At 46.9% G+C, this 19589-nt stretch overlaps 1 protein-coding gene across 2 annotated transcripts in view; it reads left to right on the forward strand.

Moving 5' to 3' along the window:
• Window positions 1-543: 543 nt before the first annotated feature.
• The window catches only part of TMEM164 (transmembrane protein 164), a 322941-nt gene continuing 303895 nt past the window's right edge, over window positions 544-19589 (forward strand). The window contains exons 1-3 of one of the 2 annotated variants that reach the window (XM_075259461.1): window positions 544-1013; window positions 17903-17952; window positions 18436-18502. In XM_075259461.1, the coding sequence (XP_075115562.1) occupies window positions 624-1013; window positions 17903-17952; window positions 18436-18502 (507 nt within the window). In that variant the 5' untranslated portion in view covers window positions 544-623. The remainder of the gene's footprint in view (window positions 1014-17902; window positions 17953-18435; window positions 18503-19589) is intronic. The other variant, XR_012711839.1, reaches the window with a different exon arrangement.

Here is a 19589-nt window from a genome sequence, read left to right on the forward strand (position 1 = left end):
GAGGGTCTCTGTGGTTTATGGGCCAGATGGAAGCTGCAATCTCAGTACTGATGCCAGTGCTTATGGACCCCCGATGTGACTGCCCCCTCTGCACCCCTCAGATTAGGCTGCAACTGCTGTCACAGGACCAGGACTGTCATGTCACCCTTATAAGTGAATGCAGTTACGTTGCGATCTGTGGGGCCTCCACTGCGACTCCCAGTCCCCACCAGATTGGGCAGGGCTGGATATTTTTGCACCGAGCAGTTGCAGCTCCCTCAGGGCAACAAGTGCAGTTTTTTCATTCCTATTCTCTTCACTTCTAAGGATGCCAATGCCTGTTACGTCATCTAGGGGGCGGGCTCACGCCAAGTGTCTCGGCCAATGAACGCCTGGTCCGGTGGGGTGATAAGTGGGAGTCCGGTGTGAGGCGGTGGCGGCCGCCAGGGGGCGCAGGTGACGTCCGTTATCAGTCAGCCCCGTACACGGAGAACATCCGTCTACATCCGTGTGGTGTTCATCCATGTAGCGTGTGCGCCCTCCTCCTCCTGCCGCCGCCATCTTCCTCCTCCCTCTCAGACTCCCCGTCCGTCCCTCTCCTCCCTCCCTTATTATTATACGGAGCGCTCCGGGCCAGGCATGTGATGTTCCGTCAGGAAGGCAGCGGCGGCGGCGGTGTGCTGGGATTACTGACTGGCCGGAGCATGTCCCGCTACACAGACTGGTTATACGGAGGGGTGGACCCCAGCCTGGCCGGCAATGGGGGGCCGGAGTGCGCTGCCTTCCTGCCCGTTAGTCAGAGACTGGCCGAGAGCCTGGTGCTGCTGCTGCTGTCCCTGCTGGAGATCGGGCTGGCCCTGACGAGGATCGTGGGGGGCCACCTGCCCGCAGTCACTGCTCGCCCGGACACCCTGGGCAAGAACGTCCTGCTGGGGGCGCTGTGCCTGACCTTCGGGGTGGAGGTCGGCTTTAAATTTGCCACCAGGACTATCATTTACTTGTTGAACCCCTGTCATGTGGTCACCATGCTACAGGTAGGTGTCTGCTGCCATTGTCCTGCAGCTGGGCATGCTGGGGGTTGTAGTGTCCCAGGAGATGCTTCCAGTGGAGTGACAGTGACAAGAGAGCGGCTGTCATCATCTGACACCTGGGTGTGGTGCAACAAGCAGTCGTATCCCTTTGTGATGTAAGAGCTGATGGCAGCCAAAAACATCCCCCTATGACAGGTTTGCACCAGCACCTGTGCCAGGATGTCTCCGGGTCACTGCCCATGCCAACCTATGTGCAAATGAACCCTCCGAATGGGTGAGAGCCTACGTATTGTCATGGCCAGGGCGCTGTCGTACATGCCAAGGCCCACGACGCTAGGCTGCATTCACACATGTTGCATTTAGCAATGCTTTGCTATGCCATTGCATGCATCTTAATGAGGTCTCTGCATAAAAGCAGATTTACTCATTTTTTTAAATGTAGCACGTTCTGCTGATCCCATATGGAAAAGCTGAGAATTAGCTCTATTAAATAACAATTGGGCTAATCCTCGTGCAAATCCAAGGGTTAGCTTCAGATTTCTGGAATGGAAAATCTAAGGGCTGATTTTATCTGAACGTACCTCGCCATAACAATTGGCTGGAAACCAGACAGGACCTCCTGGCAGAAAGCTTCATTGTGAATGCAGGTAAAGTCCGTAGATCACTGATGACTCTGGCAGTTGAAATCGTTCCAGCCATTCATTACGGTCTCCATGCTAAGCCCCCGTGCACACAACTGTGTGCTTTGTGTCAGTGCGGTAGCAATGGTTTTAATGGCCCGTTTTTTTCTTCTGACCCCATACATACAACTTGTTTATCATCATGGGGCTGTGAGCCCAGATGCAGAACTTGGAATAGATCCCATTCCTGTCCGTTGTGCCACCAGGGCTCATCAATGAAATGTGGGGGTCATGGACGGCACCCTGATATTATCCGTGTGACACCCATGCTGTTTTCTCATTGACACACTTGCACTTCACATATGGTTGAAGCCCTGTCATTCAGGGCCAATGTAGGCCCAATTTTAAGTGCACCACCTGAGATTCATAGCTCTTGCAAAATTGTGGCCATTGAGCTCAACAGGTGGCTATCTGCAGCACATGCACACTGTTTTTAAAATGCATTACTGTCAATGGGTCTGTTTTAGCAAACAATCCTATTTTTGACTGTTTACACAGATCTGTTAATGGACAGTTATATATAGTAGCACGGTGTGAGAGCGCCCGGAGAGAAGTGTCTGCTGCCTGTGTGATAGCAGTGACTGATCCATCTGAATGGGGTGCCTTAAAACGTTTTTTTAGGGATTCGTTGCAAATTATTAGGATGCATTGGGGCAGCCCCAGTTTGTTCTACAGCTCCCTTGACAATGGCGACTGGGCAGTGCAGGGCAAGCTTTGTATTGCATGGCATCCATTGAATTCAGAGTATGTATCAGAACTCCTACATAAAATGTTGGAATGCTAACCTCATCACATGGACAGGGCGCAGGGACACAAAGCACTTTGTTCAGGACTACAGTCAATAGTTCATGCTGCTGTGAACAAGCCCGGCAGCCCCTGCTTCCAGCTAAATGTGGAGGTGCCTGGGTTCACTTCCAGATTACGTATTTGTTGATCGATTCTTTCAACAATTCGCCCCCAGTCACGTGGTAAAGTATATCTCAGGCTATTCACATGGAGGAAAATGCTGAGGAATTTGCTGTGGCATTTCAGCGCTGAAAAAAGCCTCGGATTGACTTCAGTGGGTTCCTTTTTCTGCTAGCCTATGGGGTCATTGGGTTTCCTTTGATGGATTAGGTTTCCGTTCAGGGGGTTTCAGTGAAATCCTGGGCTGAAGTTCACATCTGATACCAGGATCTCTGGTACTGTAGACTTACAAATGTCAGGGGGCTTTATTGAGCCCCTCTAATCCTCAGTGTGTCTGTATTAGGTCTGCCTCATGGACAGATTTGGTCCTTTCAATACAAATCAGATGTCGGCCATATTAACCCTACCCAGCCCTCAGGCTACATTTACACAAATGTGCAAAACGACCGTGATAAATATAACTTGTCCTGCACCTGTTTTCCTGGATCCCTCATACAGTGCATGTAGGGAGCCCTGAAAACTGACAAAAATAAGAAAATAACCCATCGTTTGCTGGACCCTCAAAATATCGGTTGTGTGAATGGCTCTCGGTTCATATGAATCAATGTGAGTGCAGGCGCGTGACGTCTGTTACATGGACGATTGTGATTAGCCATGAGCGAAGTTTTGGAAAACTCGATTCGGACAAAAATATTTGATTCTTTCCAAATTGATTTGCGGCAAGTAACGTTAAGACACAGCGATTTCCTGGCTGCAGAGAAGTATAAGGAAAATGTTTGTTCTCGTTCCGTGTTAGCCAGTGGGTAGGAAATATAAAAAAAACTTGCTAGTCTACAGTAGTTGATACCTTTTTAATGGCTGACTAATAATGATGACAAATTACAACGTTTCGGGGCTCTCTGCTCCTTTCTCAAGTAAATTTAAAACCATTTCTGAAGGAGCAGATTTATGTACAAAAGGGCAGATGGGGAGAGAATTCCAGGAGGAGGGGGGGGGGGGTTATTAGTAATTGGTAGAGACAATGTAAACACTTCCAGGTTCTTATCAGTTCTCAGGTCAGTGATTTCTGTAAGATGCCATGAACCCATGTGACAGATTTAGCCCCTTCTCCAGTGTTTGAGGCAGGGTCATAAGTTTATACTGATAAATCCGTCACTCTTTCTTTGATTTAAAATTCCCTCTTAAAACCAAAATTTTCATGTGATCGTTGATATTATGATCCTCATTGCACAGGAGAGGGGGGTCTGGAAATATGGATTATAGACGGTGGTCTTTTTGTAGTAGTGGATGCAGAGAGTCTGTATAGTGAGTGGTGTAGAACGCCGGGCCTTGCAGTAACGCACATGGAGTCTGCTGAGGTAGTCAAACAATAGTCAGTGAGTAGGACACACACAGGACAGGATTCGCTCTTAGAACCACTGCACACAGCTCTTATTTGGACACCATGGCCGTGTGGAGGTTGCAACAGCCTTATGAGGCCATACAGTGACCCAGTGGCAGAGTGGGGAGGCCCTACAGTGACTCAGTGGCCATATGTGGAGGTTGCAGTAGTATGAGGAGGCCATACAGTGACCCAGTGGCAGAGTTAAGTTCTCTTGGAGAAAGCCAGGATTTGATTTCTTGATTAAGACAACGGAGGAGTTCCTTCCCTTTCTGACTTTATTCGCCCTGGTAAACAAGGTGTAGAACAGTGTGACACCGCTGTGCCCGGCACATGTGGTATACTGGAGAGGCACTGGGAGTTGACGATGAGGTGGACGTTACAGGACCAACGGCGTGAGAACGTGGAGGTGGAAGAGCTGTCACTTGTCCAAGTTGCTGATGTCACATTAGCCCAGTGGATTGTAAATGACATTTATTCTCCTTGACCGTAGTTACAGCTCCACATGTCAGCGCTGCCGTGCAGTTTGGTAGACACTGACTGGCTCAAGGCCTGGCCCACCTTCTGTTCTACATATCTGTGCAGGGCTGGTATCTTCCTTCTTGGCAAAGAACTTAGGGCTTAGGACTTTCCACCTTGGCTCAGTGCAAGCCATCAGTTGTCTGAAAGGTGCAGAGTCCACCAATTGGAAAGGGAGTGATTGCAGCACCAGCAACGTGGACAGGAGCACGGTCAGCTTCTGTACCATTGGATGAGTGCAAGCATACTGTTGTACTCCGAACCCCTGCACCACTGTAGGCTGCTGCAAAGCGGGTGGTCTTCCCGAGCCCCGTTTGGCTCCTGACCTCCCCTGCTGACTCCGCTGCTGCCTTATGTTTATGCTGCCACCCTCTTCTCCCAATGACAATGAAGACTCTTCGCCATCCAACTCCCTATTGTGATCGGCTACATCGTCATCCACTGATGTCTGCAGGTCACTGATGTCCTCCTCAATGCTCTCTGAGGGAGGAGCCTGACCGCTCACAGCACCGGCTGCCACCCCACTCTCCTCATCACTACTGGAAGACGTGGCGGATGTCTCCTCCAGATCTTGGCTGGGCACTAGCTGCTGACTGTCCTGTAGTAGGTCCTCACTGTATAGTGACTCTGATCCCACAACATGGAATAACCATGCCAACATGGACCATGCCAATTAAGGGTTGTGTCTGACGAACCCAACAACTCCTGACTGGGGGTGTCTGATGTGACTTTTGATGGAGTGGGTGACCGAGCCAACCAGTCTACAGCTTTTGGGTTGCTTGTCACAAACACGACCGCTACTTGACACTGGGAGCTCAGGCCTGTGTGAGTGACCCCTGCTGCCAAGGCCCCTTACTCTGCTGCGACCTGTACGCCACAAACATTTGAGCCTTCCCCCAAGCGGACTCCCCGAACACAGATATGACCCGGGCCTCAGGCTGACTTCACACAAGGCCTTTTGCTACATTTTTATTGCAATGTTGCACTTTGTTTCATTGTATTTTTATTTATTTTATATAAAGTGCGAAGTATATTGTTATAAAGTCTGCGTGACTTGTTCTAGGTATTTGGACAGGGATTTTATAATGCTGAAATAAAAGTGGGGTGCCCGCTGCCAAAATCATTTTTACCATTTAAAGGGATTCTACCATTAAAATCACATTTTATTTTTCTGCCTAACATGTAGGAATAGTCTTAAGAAAGACTATTCTTCTCCTACCTTTAGATGTCTTCTCCGCGCCGCTGTTCAGTAGAAATCCCGGTTTTTGCCAGTATGCAAATGAGTTCTCTCACAGCACTAAGGGCGGGTCCAATGCTGTGAGAGAACTGTCCAGTGACGCCTCCATCTTCAGGAACAACCTCTCCCTTCTTCTGTCCTGGGTTTCTATCTTCTAGGCCTCGGGCAAAGCTGACTGCACATGCCCGGGCCACGAGAAAATGGCCGCTTGCACATCAAGCAGGTGTAAGTGGCCATTTTCTTGTGGCCTAGAAGATGAAACCCAGGGAGGAAGAAGACACAGGGAGAGGGCGTTCCAGAAGAAGATGGAGGCATTACTGGAGAGTTTTCTCGCAGCATTGGGGACGCCCCCAGTGCTGTTTGAGCGCTGAGGACCGCCCCCAGTGCTGTGAGAGAACTCATTTGCATACCATGGAAAAAACCTGGATTTCTGCTACACTGCGGCGCGGAGAAGACATCTAAAGGTAGGAGAAGAGTAGCCCTGCTTAAGGCTATTCCTACGTGTTAGACAGAAAATAAGGGTATCCAATAATAGGATCCCTTTAAGGTGACCATATACATTAGATAAACGTCTTGAACGAGTGAGGTATATATATATCCAGCATTCACCAGGCGCAGGTTAATAAAATGTAACTTTTATTCTTCATCCATAAAACAATAGTCGTATTCATAGTGGATCGGCGTGGATACAATGTATAGCAAAGCTACTCGTTTCGGAGCATCGTTCCTTCCTCATGGCATCTGCCAAAGATCTAGAGGGGTGTCCTCTCTCCCAACAGCAGATCTGAGGGTAAATAAAGTTTTGGCATGATGGGTTTCACCCTGATTCTGTTGTTAGACTCCCTTTCTTTAGGATGTTCACTATATTCGCCATAGACCCCGTAGGACAGCCGTGTATACATCACTGGCAGGTCCTGACTGGGGGTCTCTTCAGTTTAGCTGACCCCATCATGTTCTTTTCCATAGACTCATTCATTGTACTGATTTCCCCCCCCCCAGCTTTGCATTGGGATCTTCGGCTATACATTGAATATGTTCTTTTATTATCATTTGACAAAGACTGTAGATTTAATGGCTGGAAGGACAATGGCCGTTGTAGACAGTCGGCAGCTCCAGGATTAGGTGTTCTCGTGTGATATTCAATGAGCCGTCTCGCTGACCCTCTCTGGTCTGTAGCACATAATTCTGCTTTATTCTTCTGTGTAAGACGTGCCGGGTTATGATGGACAGCTCGGAGCGGTGGCTCAATAAACCGCCGCTGTTGCAATTCTCTGTATTATCAGATTACCGGGGTGTTGCTTTGTTTGCATTTGCAGGCGTCTAATGTTTCCCGGGTAATGTAAAGAAGAGCAACAAGGGGCACATAACACTGCAAAACGATCTACAAGTGCCCCCTTATGGGTGACTCCGAGGTCTGTGGTATATAACACTGCCCGGACTAATAACTGGGGACCTTTACAGACCAATAGAAAGAACTAAGACATCCAGTCCAGAAATAGGAAACCAAATAATGCTTGTGGAAAATCTAGAATCGATCCCTATGAAGAAATTGCTAGAGCCGTGGTTTCCTGACATTCTGAAGCGTCATCCCATTGAAAAACAAAAACCTACATATTCATTCAGTTCTGTTAAAGGGATCCTATCCTTTAAACTCCATTTTTTTTTCTGCCTATCATGTAGGAATAGCCTTAAAGTCTCTTCTTCTCCTACCTTTAGATGTCTTCTCCGTGCTGCCGTTCAGTTAAAATCCCGTTTTTCGCCGGTATGCAAATGAGTTCTCTTGCAGCACTGGGGACGCCCCCAATGCTGCAAGAGAACTCTCCAGCGCCGCCTCCATTTTCTTCAGGAACAGGATCTTCTTCCAACGGTGGCTTCACACTTCTAGGCCCCGGGCAAAGCTGACTGCGCATGCCTGCCGGCCACAAGAAAATGGCCGCTTACAATACTTTGTAAAGGACGTCTTGCAGTGCCTGCAAAATAGGTTGTGTCAAGAATGGAGTGGTTGGAATAAGGTTTGGCGCTGTCTCTTCTCTGGGAGTATTCACAGTGTCCACATCCAGAGCCTTGGCATTTTCATGTGCTGCATGGTCCATGTAGAGACAAACTAAGCCTCTCCTTCACGAAATCCTAAGCTACTTGATCAGATGTGGACATGGTGCCTCATACTAACCGGAGTCACCAGAGGCATCGCCATCTACTGGATCCATAGCGTACTAGGCAACACCTTATTTTACCAACTCCATTCTAACATCCACCTTGCAGTTTACAATCCTGCAGCGTGGAGAATAAAACTTCTCAACTTGCCTCACGACATCCAAGGGGGGTGCAAGACACTGTTTGGGAATACATGTGCTGGGGTAGACGACCCTCCAAGGAGATTTCAGACTGACTTTCCTGCAGGACGTGGTAGTTGGAACCCCCCCCCACACACACACACACTTTAATTGTGCAGACAACCATTTTGAATGTCTGGGCTTCTTGAATTGAGATTTGGAGTATTCAGAGACCAGGTCAACACCTTGAACTCTTTGTCATGTTCCTTGAACAATTCCTGAGCAGTTTTTACAAGTGTGGCAAGTGCATTATCTTGCTAAAGGTAGCCACTGCCAGAAAGCGAATACTGTTGCCCTGAAGGGGGTACCCGATTTGTAAAGTGTTTAGGTGGGTGGTGCAAGGGCCCAAGGCTTCCCAGCAGAACATTGCCCCGATATATGTATATCAGACTGCCCTGCCATGAGCAGTGAACCAAAATGGCCTAAAGGGAAAGATGTTTGAATATGCGCAGTCCTACATGGCAAAATACATATGACCCTGTCCCAGAAATCGTGTCACTAAACAGGTATTGCACACGCTTGTGTATGACCAGTTTAACCACTTTATGACCAGGCCATTTTTCCTGGTTCATGACCGGACACTTTTTGTTTGTGCTTTGGAAAGTTATTGACCTGCTTCGCTTTGCTTGTACCGAGGGTGGGATAAAATAATAAATTCTACTCTCCCTTTTCAGTTTGGGCTGCACATCGTCCATTCCCTCTGGTCCACAGACTGCCCAGCGTGTCAGGTGACTACTAGAGATGAGTGAACACTATTTAAAACATCCGTTTCCAATAGCACGCTCCCATAGAAATGAATGGAAGTGGCCGGCATGCAGACTTTGCCGGCAGCTGGCCACTTACCCCCACCCCCCTGCGTGCCAGCTACGTCCACTCATTTCTATGGGAGCGTGCTATTATAAACGGCTGTTTTGATTAGTGTTCGCTCATCTCTAGTGACTACTACTGGCCTGTGGTCACGTGCCGGGAATCGGTGACCTATCAGCAGGGACATCACTGGTTCCCTCCATGTCGATCAAGTCCAGTTTGTGGAGGCCTCGCCTTATAGATTGACTTAGGCTAAAGCCTCATGTTGCCGAAACGCAACTTTTTTTTTTTGTTTGTTGCAATTTTGCAACAAAGTCAGCAGTGGATTGAGCAGAAGGGGGTTATATAAGAACTTCATCTATATCTCCCAGTCCTTTTGTAGCCATTCTTGGCTCAAAAATCCGCAACAAAATCTGCAACAATAAGAGCAACGTGGGGCTTTAGCCTTAAAGAATCCGCTGGTAACCTCTTGGTGTCAGAGACCACAGGGCACCTCCTTACATATTGTGTGCCTTGGCGATATGCGGAGGACCTACATGATATTACACAGGTTTTTTAGTTCTGGTATTTGTGGTTTTAAATGCTTTTTTTTTTTTTTTTACTTCCTCAATTTTTCTTCTATTTTAGTAGTAAACTTGTCGCTTTGGGAAAACAATCTGTCCAGTGAGTTCATCTCCGGGTGCGGTGCCTCGATTCTATCAGCTTCTGTCGTATAGAATATTATATATATTATATTCTACCTCTCATTACACAGGTTGTCTCCTAGTCTTTATTGCTGATGTTGGGTAATAATGGCAAAGCATATAGACCTGATCTTCCATGGGTGTCTACAGGACTTGTATAGCTTAAAGTGTATCTCCAGTGACAACTGCGCATAACTGGATAGTACAGGGGAATGTATGAAACCTTGTCATAGTTCTTGTTAAGTAATCTGTTTCCTTCTCCACTTCTCAGGCTGCGTTACTATAACCTATATGAAGAGGCAAGGAGAGAGGAAGAGTCTGTTGGAAAACACACTCAAATAATTGCTGCTGCTGCTATACTGTTATTCTGTGACTCAGGTAGCTCTCGCTGCTGTGTTTGTAGATAAGAGGCTACCAGTGCACAGAATAAGACATTAAGTCTAACCAGCTGGCAGCAGTATCCTTCTCCATAAAGTTCTCTGTATGAGGCGGCCTATGGATGGATATCTATGTAAACACTGTCATCTTGAAGATGAGGAGGAAAAAGATCTCCTTAATGAGAATATACCGATGTAGCAAAGCTTAAGTTGACACAACACATTAACAACATTTTTGGTTTTGTGATAACTTGCTGCCTGTTCTATCCATGTCAAGCTAAGTTTTGTTCTATCTGTAACTTTAGGTGTGTCCAGGGGTTATTTATTTTGGCATATGTTAAATGCCTTTACAAATGGTGAAACGTGAAGTATTGTGCCGAATTTACACACCAGTCCACCTATTGTGCGGTGCTATTGTGCGATATGTGCTGCCATTCACCTCGTGTTAGTATTGTGCGCGCTTCACCTGTTTACCTGAGACGTCTTGGTGAAGGGCTGACAAGGAGCACAATGGTCTGTGGTTTGGCTGGTCTACGTGTATACATATATACTTGTGTAGTGTCCATCACAGGCATAGAATGATTGATCTCAGTAGAACCGGTTTCTAGTGCTGTTTGTAAATCTGGCGTAGCGTCCTACAGAGCAGCAGTGCCTTGTCCCTGCGGCCTCATGGTGTGGCTGGATGAAGGAGGGGTATCCACTATTCTGGTATTTGGGGGGTCCCGGCAGTTGGACAGTCACTGATTTAGCGCTTCTCCAACTCCTCTAAGTCTCGGGCCACATCTGCGCAGAGTCTGAATCGGTAGAAGAAATCCTACACAGACGACTTTCTTTCTCTGTTGCTTTCAGACAGAACCTATTCTAGTCCGTGTGTCACTACGTGGACAACAGAGAGCTAGCGCTAGCGTGAACCTAGCATAAGTCATACTGCTATACTGCAGGGGTCCTGCACTTAAGGCCGGGGGCCCCACGTGGTGTAAACGTAAATGCCGTGGCAAAAACTCTGGCATTTTACAGTCCCTGCAGTGAAATTGCTGCGATTTCCAAAACTGTTGCGTGTTTGGAAATTGCAACAGAAAGTCCACAGAGCAAAATTGCAATGCCTTTTTTGCCGTGCTTTTTGGCTCTGGCCCGCTACGTGAAGCCTCGGCCTATGGGGGTTTTCCAAGACTTTTAAGTTGACGATCCTTGGGGGTCTGACACCCGGGCCTCCTGCAGGTCAGTACCCTTTCCGCTGCACAGACCGTGCGCTGTCACATTTTTCGGTCACACGTTCTGATCACAGCTCAGTCCCATTCAAGTGAATAATGTAAAGCGCTGTGCTCGGTAAGCGCTGAGAAGGCTGCAGCTTCTTTCATCCGCCAGGGTCCAAGATGTCTAATCCCCGCTGATTGTTTGATGACCGATCCTAAGGAGCGCCCCCTCTTCTTTCTTTCCCGATCCTAGAAAACCCCTTTCAGTTTAAGCCCGTGAACTCCATATTCCTAGCGAATTTATGGCAATTACTGTGTGGCTTAAATAAAAATGGCGCTATTTCTATATGAAGTGCAAGGTATCGGGAATCTGGTATCCGTATCAGACACAGAATCCTGTTTCCAATAACTGTAGTTGCGCGGTTCCCGGGAACGGTTTGTGAAGTTGAATTATTTGGTGCACAGTAGAAGCTTCGTAACCTGCTGGTTGTGTGCACTGGAGGGAGAGGATAGAAGCGTATTCGCACTGGGGACTATTACTCCAATTAGAGGATCACATATGCTCTTTTATTGTAAGGCAGAGCTGAATTCCTTGGGGCCTACTTGCAGACTAACATATTGTCGGCCTGTTCTGTCACCTCTGAGACTTGCTGCTATATCTAGCAATCTTTTCAGCTGTTGCTACGTAACTGACTTGTTTATTGCAGTACATGATCCGCAGTCCTACGCGTTACATTGTGTAAGATTTAGTTTCTTACCATTTTATGTTATTTTAATTCCAAATTCGGACATCTAGTCTTTGCATTGTAATATTCTTTTCATGTTCTCAATGCAGATTTATCCATTTTTCATCAGGGTAAGGCCTGCTGAGAGGACGCTGCTGTATCCCAGGATACCTTATTATGTAAGCTGACGTCTTTTGGGATTATATTTAGGAAGTCCCAGCTCACGTCTGCCAGGAACTCTGAAAGCAATGTGCTCTAATGTACTGCTCCGTACAAATCCTTACAGGCCGGGGCACCTTATGGGTTTGGCCGTGGGGGAGATGCCAGAAAATAAACCAGTGTCTTGCGAATCCCATCCACACATTGCAGGAGAATAAGCGCAACGGATAAGCTGCAATTTCCAAAACCGTTGCAGTTTTGGAAATCGTAGCATGTCACTTATACCATACAGAAACTCTGGTGGTTTCCCTATAGGTGTTATGGAAGCAAAGTCCGAAATCTCTGCGGACTTTCTGTAAAAAGCCCTGCGGGAAAAATCCCAATTTCTCTGTGCACTGGACTGAACATTCTGCACCGCTTACAATACAAGGAAAGTCTTCTATGTACTGGTATCCACTTCTTGCTGCTTGTATGGTTACAGATGGGATGTTAGTCACTGACAGCAAGCAGCTTTACGGACTGTGCTCATAGATTATTGAAAAAGGAAAAGTGCAACCTCTTTAGCATCATTATGCCTACATGTATTTGCAGTTCAGTATTCCTATGATCACCTGTTTATTTTCTATTGTACAGTTACTCCTGGCAGAATTACATGGAGACAAAGCAGTAGTACAGGCCCAAAGCCTCAGACACAAATGTAAAATGTGCTGCAGCCATAATGGGGCTATTAGAAGCTTAAACTCTGTTAGAACAGCATGTATGAAGGATTATACAGTCATAGACCCGGCACCTAAATCAATTTTTCATGGAAACCGAATGAGATGATTGAGAAAAATATCACTGGCAAGTAAGTCGCCGTTCTAGTTGCGATTCCTCGGTGTCCATTTATTCCTCTATTACATAATTTGCCAGAACTCATTGCAGACACTCTGCTCTCCCACAAGGACTGTCTGTCAGTGTCTCTCCAGTACAATGTGTGTGACTCCGTCCCATCTCCTTCTGGCTTCTCCTATCGTCGTCTATAAGAGTCATTGTCAAGCTGGAGACAGGAACCAGAGGAGCAGCACTGACGCTGTCCGGCCGTCTACTGAAATACTGGGTCATTTGTGCACAAAACTGTGACAATATCTTTATATAAGGGCGGGTTCACACCCGCGCCTGGTCTCCGCTTTCGGGTTTCCGTCTTCTGCCGAGAGAAACTGGACAGGAGACAGAAACCGGCAGTCAGTCTTCAATCCCATTCACTTGAATGAGTTTGCAAAGTGAGCGCCCGTGAGCGACTTCTGCCTCTCCGCGGAGATACCGTGTTTAGTGTTTTTTTTTGTTTTTTTTTTTACCGGACATGCAGGATTTTGTGTCCGGTTTTAAAAAGACTTTTGCTGGGGAGAGGCAGAAGACGCTCACAGGTCACTTTGCAAACCCATATGTGTGACTGTATTGGCACAGCGATGGTTAACCAGTTTTGTGTATAGCCACCAATGTGGTTGGTCAGAGGGGAGGCCACGGACAAGCTCAGCACCTCAATTCCTCCCCCTATTGACATGACATAGGTGCTACACGCTGCCAAGTTACAGAGATAAGACTGTCAAAGGGTATCAGGGTGTTGTTTTAGTGGCTCAGTGAACTGATAAGCTTATCTGATGTGCGGCCTCCTCACATTCTCCCAAGTATTGGCTGGTGCGAGGCCTTGTAGATGGGGAAGCCCTGAAATGTCTTACATTGGGGCAACTTTCTTATGGAGACGATTGTTTGGCCCGTCTCCTTGGTCAGGTTTTATGGCCTGTTAAAGGATTGACCAAATATGTAAATCGGTTTTTGCAATGAGGAAGTTGGGACAATCGCTCATCCCCGGCACAGACATAAATCCGCTTTATAGGACAACACAAGTGCTGTAGTATAAGCCCGGGGGGGATTCTGTATAAGAAAACATTTGGTGTAGTAGAAGTGTTCTGTTATATGACCATTGTCCGGAGGTGCTAGTATACAAGTCACTGTCTGCTCCTGCAATGATAAGATCGGTCCCTGCGCTCAGTCCTGGGTTTTATGGACGACTTTAGGTCATTGCTCAGATACATGATGTGCCACCGCTATTTTTTTCAGCAATAAAGGTTTCAATCGATGAACGTGACCTGCAAAGCTCCGCTATTACTAGTAGTAGTAGTAGTATTTATTAGTGGTATTATTAGTATTTATTATTATTCATGGTCAATTTACATCTGATTATCTGTTTACATTTTTATGTAACTAAATATTGCAATATTAATATTGCAGATTAAAACAAGTTTGTTTTTTTTTTAAATTGTGGCGTCAGTGTTGGGCCAATTTTCAGTTGTCCGAATAAAGGATGAGTTCAGTCCTTGGCTTTTTAATGAATTATGGAGGAGTCAGAGTTGGTTGGTTGTGGCCTTCTGACTCCATAGCCCTGGACGCTAGCCAAACAATACAGGATCACATGAGATCTATACCAGATATACAGGATCACATGAGATCTATACCAGATATTCAGGGCCACATAACATTCAGATAAACCGCATGCAGGTTGAGGGTAGTGGACGGTATTTGCTTTAGTCTAGGGCAGTAATGAGGTCACTTTTGTGTCCCTGGTGGGCTAGGGCAGTAATGAGGTTAATACCAGCATCCTTATTAGATGATGGCAGTAAAGGTAAACCAGACAGGTGCCCCCCCCCCCCCCCCCCACTCCATTCAGGGACCCCTGTGGGTAGCCTGGAAAGGGCCAGTGCTGTACTACCTACAGTTGCCGCTACAGTTTGTCCAGCCGGTGCGCTGCACAGTTCTCCTACGCTGCCTCGCTTCTGGTTCTCTGCGGGGGTTTCAAGCTTCAGTCCCCATTTCCCACGCTTAAAGGCATTGTCCATCACCTTAATATTTATGACCAATCCTTAGGATATGCAATTGCTTTTAGATTGTGGGGATCCAACACCTGGCAGCCCAAACTAACAGCTGTTTGCTAGAGCCGCCATGTGCAGGGACTATATTACATCCTACACTGTGTTACATGACAAGCACCTGCAACATGGGATGCAGAGCAGAGCTAGGCAGACTCCCCCCTATGGCTCACCATACAGAAGAGGGCGCTATTATTCTGGACACACATACAGGGCAGCAGTCCCGGCTCTTACCACCACCAAGCCTGGCTGAGCCACAGAGCCCCGAGCAAACCCGACACCGCCCAACCAAGCATCAGCCATCTGCCAAGCCAAAACCCCCAACGTGCCCTGAACAAGGCTCAAATAAAAGGAGTCATTGAGAGAGACAGAGAGCGGTACATCGAGGAATGGAGAAACAAAATAAATAACCCCAAGAAACTCACCAATGTGTACCAATCCCTACAAAGGGACTACACCATGGCCACCTACCTGGAGAGAATACGCCACCCCAAGCACAGACAGACCCTGAGCCGGTACAGACTGAGCGCCCACAACCTAGAGATAGAGACGGGGCGATACAGACAGACGTACAAGCCACGGGAGAAGAGACTGTGCCAGCACTGTGACCAGGGGGCCCTAGAAGACCAGACCCACTTCCTGCTACACTGCACCAAATACTCAGCTATGAGGGCCGTCTACTACCAAAGACTCTCTGCCCACATCCCAGACGTGAAGAGGACTATGGGACTAGGCTTGCACTACCATTCCTGCGCAGGCTAAGGGCCCACATAGTGTCCTGCTGTGGGAAAAAACTGCGGTGCAACGTTTTGCTTCCATTCTACCTATAGGGATACTGCCGGCCTTGCCCTGCTGCGACTTCCAAAACCACGACTGTTATGAAAATCTCAATGTGTCTTTGTGTATATTCCCCAATTGTGGCTCATCCACGATACAGTGACTATAAAATACTGCTTATCTTTTCCCGCGGTGTTTCCGTTTACACCCCGTGGGGCCCCGGCCGTAAGATGGAGACTGGCGTGTATTTCATTGAGGATTTCTGGCCTGGCATACCCGTGTTTCTGGGGTAAAGGTTGTATACAGTATATTTGCCGCTTTATAGCTGCAGGTCTGGTCTGCGCCGGCTGAAACGTGAGACAAGCTGCAGGAACAAACCTTGTTCAACGGGAAAAGAAAGTGGAATTAACTGTAGAAACTTGATATTATGGGGTGGCTTAACTTTTTCTTTTTTTTGTTTTCCAGTATTGCAAATACACAGCTTTTTTTTGTTGCAGATTTTTTATTTTTTTTGAGCCAAAGCCAAGCTCCAAAAGGAAAGTGAAATCTACAGGAATGGCTTATACGTCTCCCTCCTGGATGCAGAAATGCAGAAAAATCTACAACAACAAAAGCTGCATTTCCACAACGTGGGGTCTGAGCCTTTGCTTGTAGGATATATTCAGTTTGCACATGCAGTTATTCTTAGTTCTGCTGTAATGAATGTGGCAAACCGGTTCCTGTGGTTTGCTGCGAGTAATCTGCTATGTTTACCTTCACTTAGGAGGCTTTTTTTTCCAGCATGACGTCAGCATTCCCTACATTCTCCAGAGTAGCCGGCCATATAAACAAGCTGCATGCATGTACACGCGCCCTGTCTCCTCTGCATGCATGTACACGTGCCCTGTCGCCTCTGCATGCATGTACACGCGCCCTGTCTCCTCTGCATGCTGCTTGTGCAGCTATAGCGTTGCATGAGATTTATAATCCAGCAAAGCTACAACTATTCCTTGCTCCGATGAAGCAGGGATCACATGGACATCCATGAGCTGATGTTGGGGCAGCCCTGACCCATTGTTCCACTACCTTAGGACCCGGTGCAAGTGCACCATTGGCTCTATGGTTAAACAGGCCTTGCTTAAAAGGTATCTATGTGGTGTGACTGATCTGTCCTACCCATCTGCTGGCCTCTTGGGGTATGAATCAGAGCAATGAGTGTATGGTTAGATGAAGCAGCTCCTCGCCCCCTCCTATAATGTGACCTTTCAGCAACAGAAAACTTAGAGGCAACATCGGAAATGTCACTGCTGGCTGCTACATGTGCTGCCATTCCATTAGAAAGCTTTCCTAGGTGTTACCAGTATGTAATTAGCAAATCTCATTCCTGAAGATGACTGTGCAGCCTTCTCAAGGATAACTACGAATGTCTGGGCTTCATTTACATAGTCTGTATCCACCACGGTCGAGGTGTGCGCAGGAATTGGCCAAAATCCACTGCAATGGATCCCCTGATTCAATGGGCAATTGTATCCCCAGAGGTAGAAATTCTCTGTCCAGAATGGCCGTGCGGTGCCCCTCTATTCATATGAATGATGGCGCTGCCAGTCTGGACCATTGCACAGCGGCGGCATAGTGTTTAGTACGCTGACGTGCTCCGGTGTTGCTCGGTTCTTGCAGCGGAGGCCCTCACTGACTGTGACGTCCCCCCGACCCTTTACTTTGGTCTCAGCGGTTATATGATCGCTAAAGCCAATCAGCGGCCTGCGGAAAGGGTCGGGGACATTACAGGCAGTGACATCCCGTGTCCTTGGTGGCCTCAGCGATCACATGTAACAAGGACTTCCACCGTAAGAAAACATCGCAGCAGCAGGACCGGACCGTGGTGGGAGGCAATGGGGGAAAGGTGAACATATGGGGTTTGTGTTTTTTGACCAATCAGGGTAATAAGACCACAGTCTACACACTATTAGTAAATCCATCCCATAGTTATATCACCTGACTAATAAAATTACTATTCTGCTTTTTCCTTCCTAGTCTTGGCGAGACCAATTCTATTTTCAGCCGTATGTGCAAAGCAGATAGTTCTGGTGCAGCTCAGTTTGTGCAGGATCCCGGGCTGTCTGTACCTGATAACACACCCTGTCCATTCACTTTCTTTTTGCATTTTTGTCAGTCTTGGCCTCTTGACTTTTATTTATTTTTGTAACCTATTTTCTGCTTTGTATTGCAGATCTTTCTCCTGGCGTGTCCACCATGTAAAGCTGCCACAATAGTATTTAGGTGAGTATTCTGCTGTGAGATATTAAAAATAAGCTGACATTATTCTAATATTTCTCTTTTCCAAATCCTGCAACTTTATTATTATTCAGCATTTTCAATATCTTTGCAATATGGGAACCTGAACGTCTTTCATACTGGCCATACCATGGCAGCGAGATGTGATCGCGGACTGTCTTACTTTGCAAAGGGGGTTAAAGTAACTATTGGATGCACGGAATTGCAAAGCATTGGGTGTAATCACATAGTAACCAGATATGCACCATTGCAAAAAAAACAAACTCGAGTATTTAATGGCTTTGACACCATTGTGACCAAAATATACAGCACGATGGCTGCCCCTTGTTCATGGGCTGTGACTCCTAGAGCAGGGCACCAGCAGACCGTGAGGACCGGCGGACATTGTAGACGGATTATTGCTGCCTTTAAAATAATTCTTAGATCTGTCATTTTTATCGTTAACCCTGTCACTTTGTTTCTGTGCAGGTTGCAGATGCACATGTTGAATGGGGCCCTGCTTGCACTGTTATTCCCAGTACTCAACACACGAATGGTAAGAGATCCCACACGTCGCTTTGTCATTGAAGCCAATTTATATCTGGATAAAACGGTTGGAAATGGGGTAAAATCCGGCCAATTATTTTTCTTGCATCCATTGTGGGCCTGAAATAAAGGTTTGTGCAGGATTTATATACTGATGACCTATAAGGACAGGTTGAGAATGAAGCCAGTGACTGCACAGCTCCGGCACGTGGGCTTTCCATCTGATTCTAATTCCCGATTATACAGTATTTTTGCGTCGTCTTGGTGCTTTGCTGAGGTCTGACGGGCGCGGCATACATCCATATATTAGCCATGGTTCAGGGATTGTACGGCTGATACCGGAGGATGTAGTAATGATGGAGAGCCTGATGGCATTACTAACAACCTAAGTACATCTGCAAGGAGGTTGTATGTTCTCCCCGTGTTTGCGTGGATTTCCTTCCATACTCCAAAGACATAATGATAGGAAAAATGGAGCATTGTACATAAAGAAAAAAAGGATATGTATGTACGTGCCAGCAGATATCACAGCGCAACACAAAATACAACCCCAGTAGTGTCACAACACAACATTGCAGCACAATCTACTTCTCCAAATGCCATATTGCAAATAAATCCCAACATGCAGCACAAGATACATAGAAAGAAGCACCAAACTCCACAGTACAGCCCCCTCCCCTAATGGCAGGTACAGTCTCCAGACCAGGGGTGGGTAATTCATTTTTCCATGGGGCCACATAAAAAATTGGAATGGTTTTAGAGGGTCAGACTAAGTTAAAGGGATGCTTAAAGGAATTCTATCATTAAAAACCACACTTGAAACAAAAAGCATGTAGCACCGTTATCTTGAAGGTCCGCGCTGCCATCTTTGAATTTTTCTTCATTGTTCTCAGCAGAGGTGGCGTTCCCCCTGTGCTCTGAGCACAGCATTGTCATCCATCCATTGTCATCCATCCATTGTCCATTGACCTTTTTGTGTTGGTCTCATGTAAGAAGAGGAGGAGAATGGCCGAAGGAGTAAAAGAAAGGCGTTGCTGGATGGATGACAATGCTGTGCTCAGAGCACAGGGGGACGCCCTTGTACAACAATCTCACAT

The sequence above is a fragment of the Leptodactylus fuscus genome, chromosome 11 (assembly GCF_031893055.1).
Source record: "Leptodactylus fuscus isolate aLepFus1 chromosome 11, aLepFus1.hap2, whole genome shotgun sequence".
Classification (NCBI taxonomy): Eukaryota; Metazoa; Chordata; class Amphibia; order Anura; family Leptodactylidae; genus Leptodactylus; species Leptodactylus fuscus.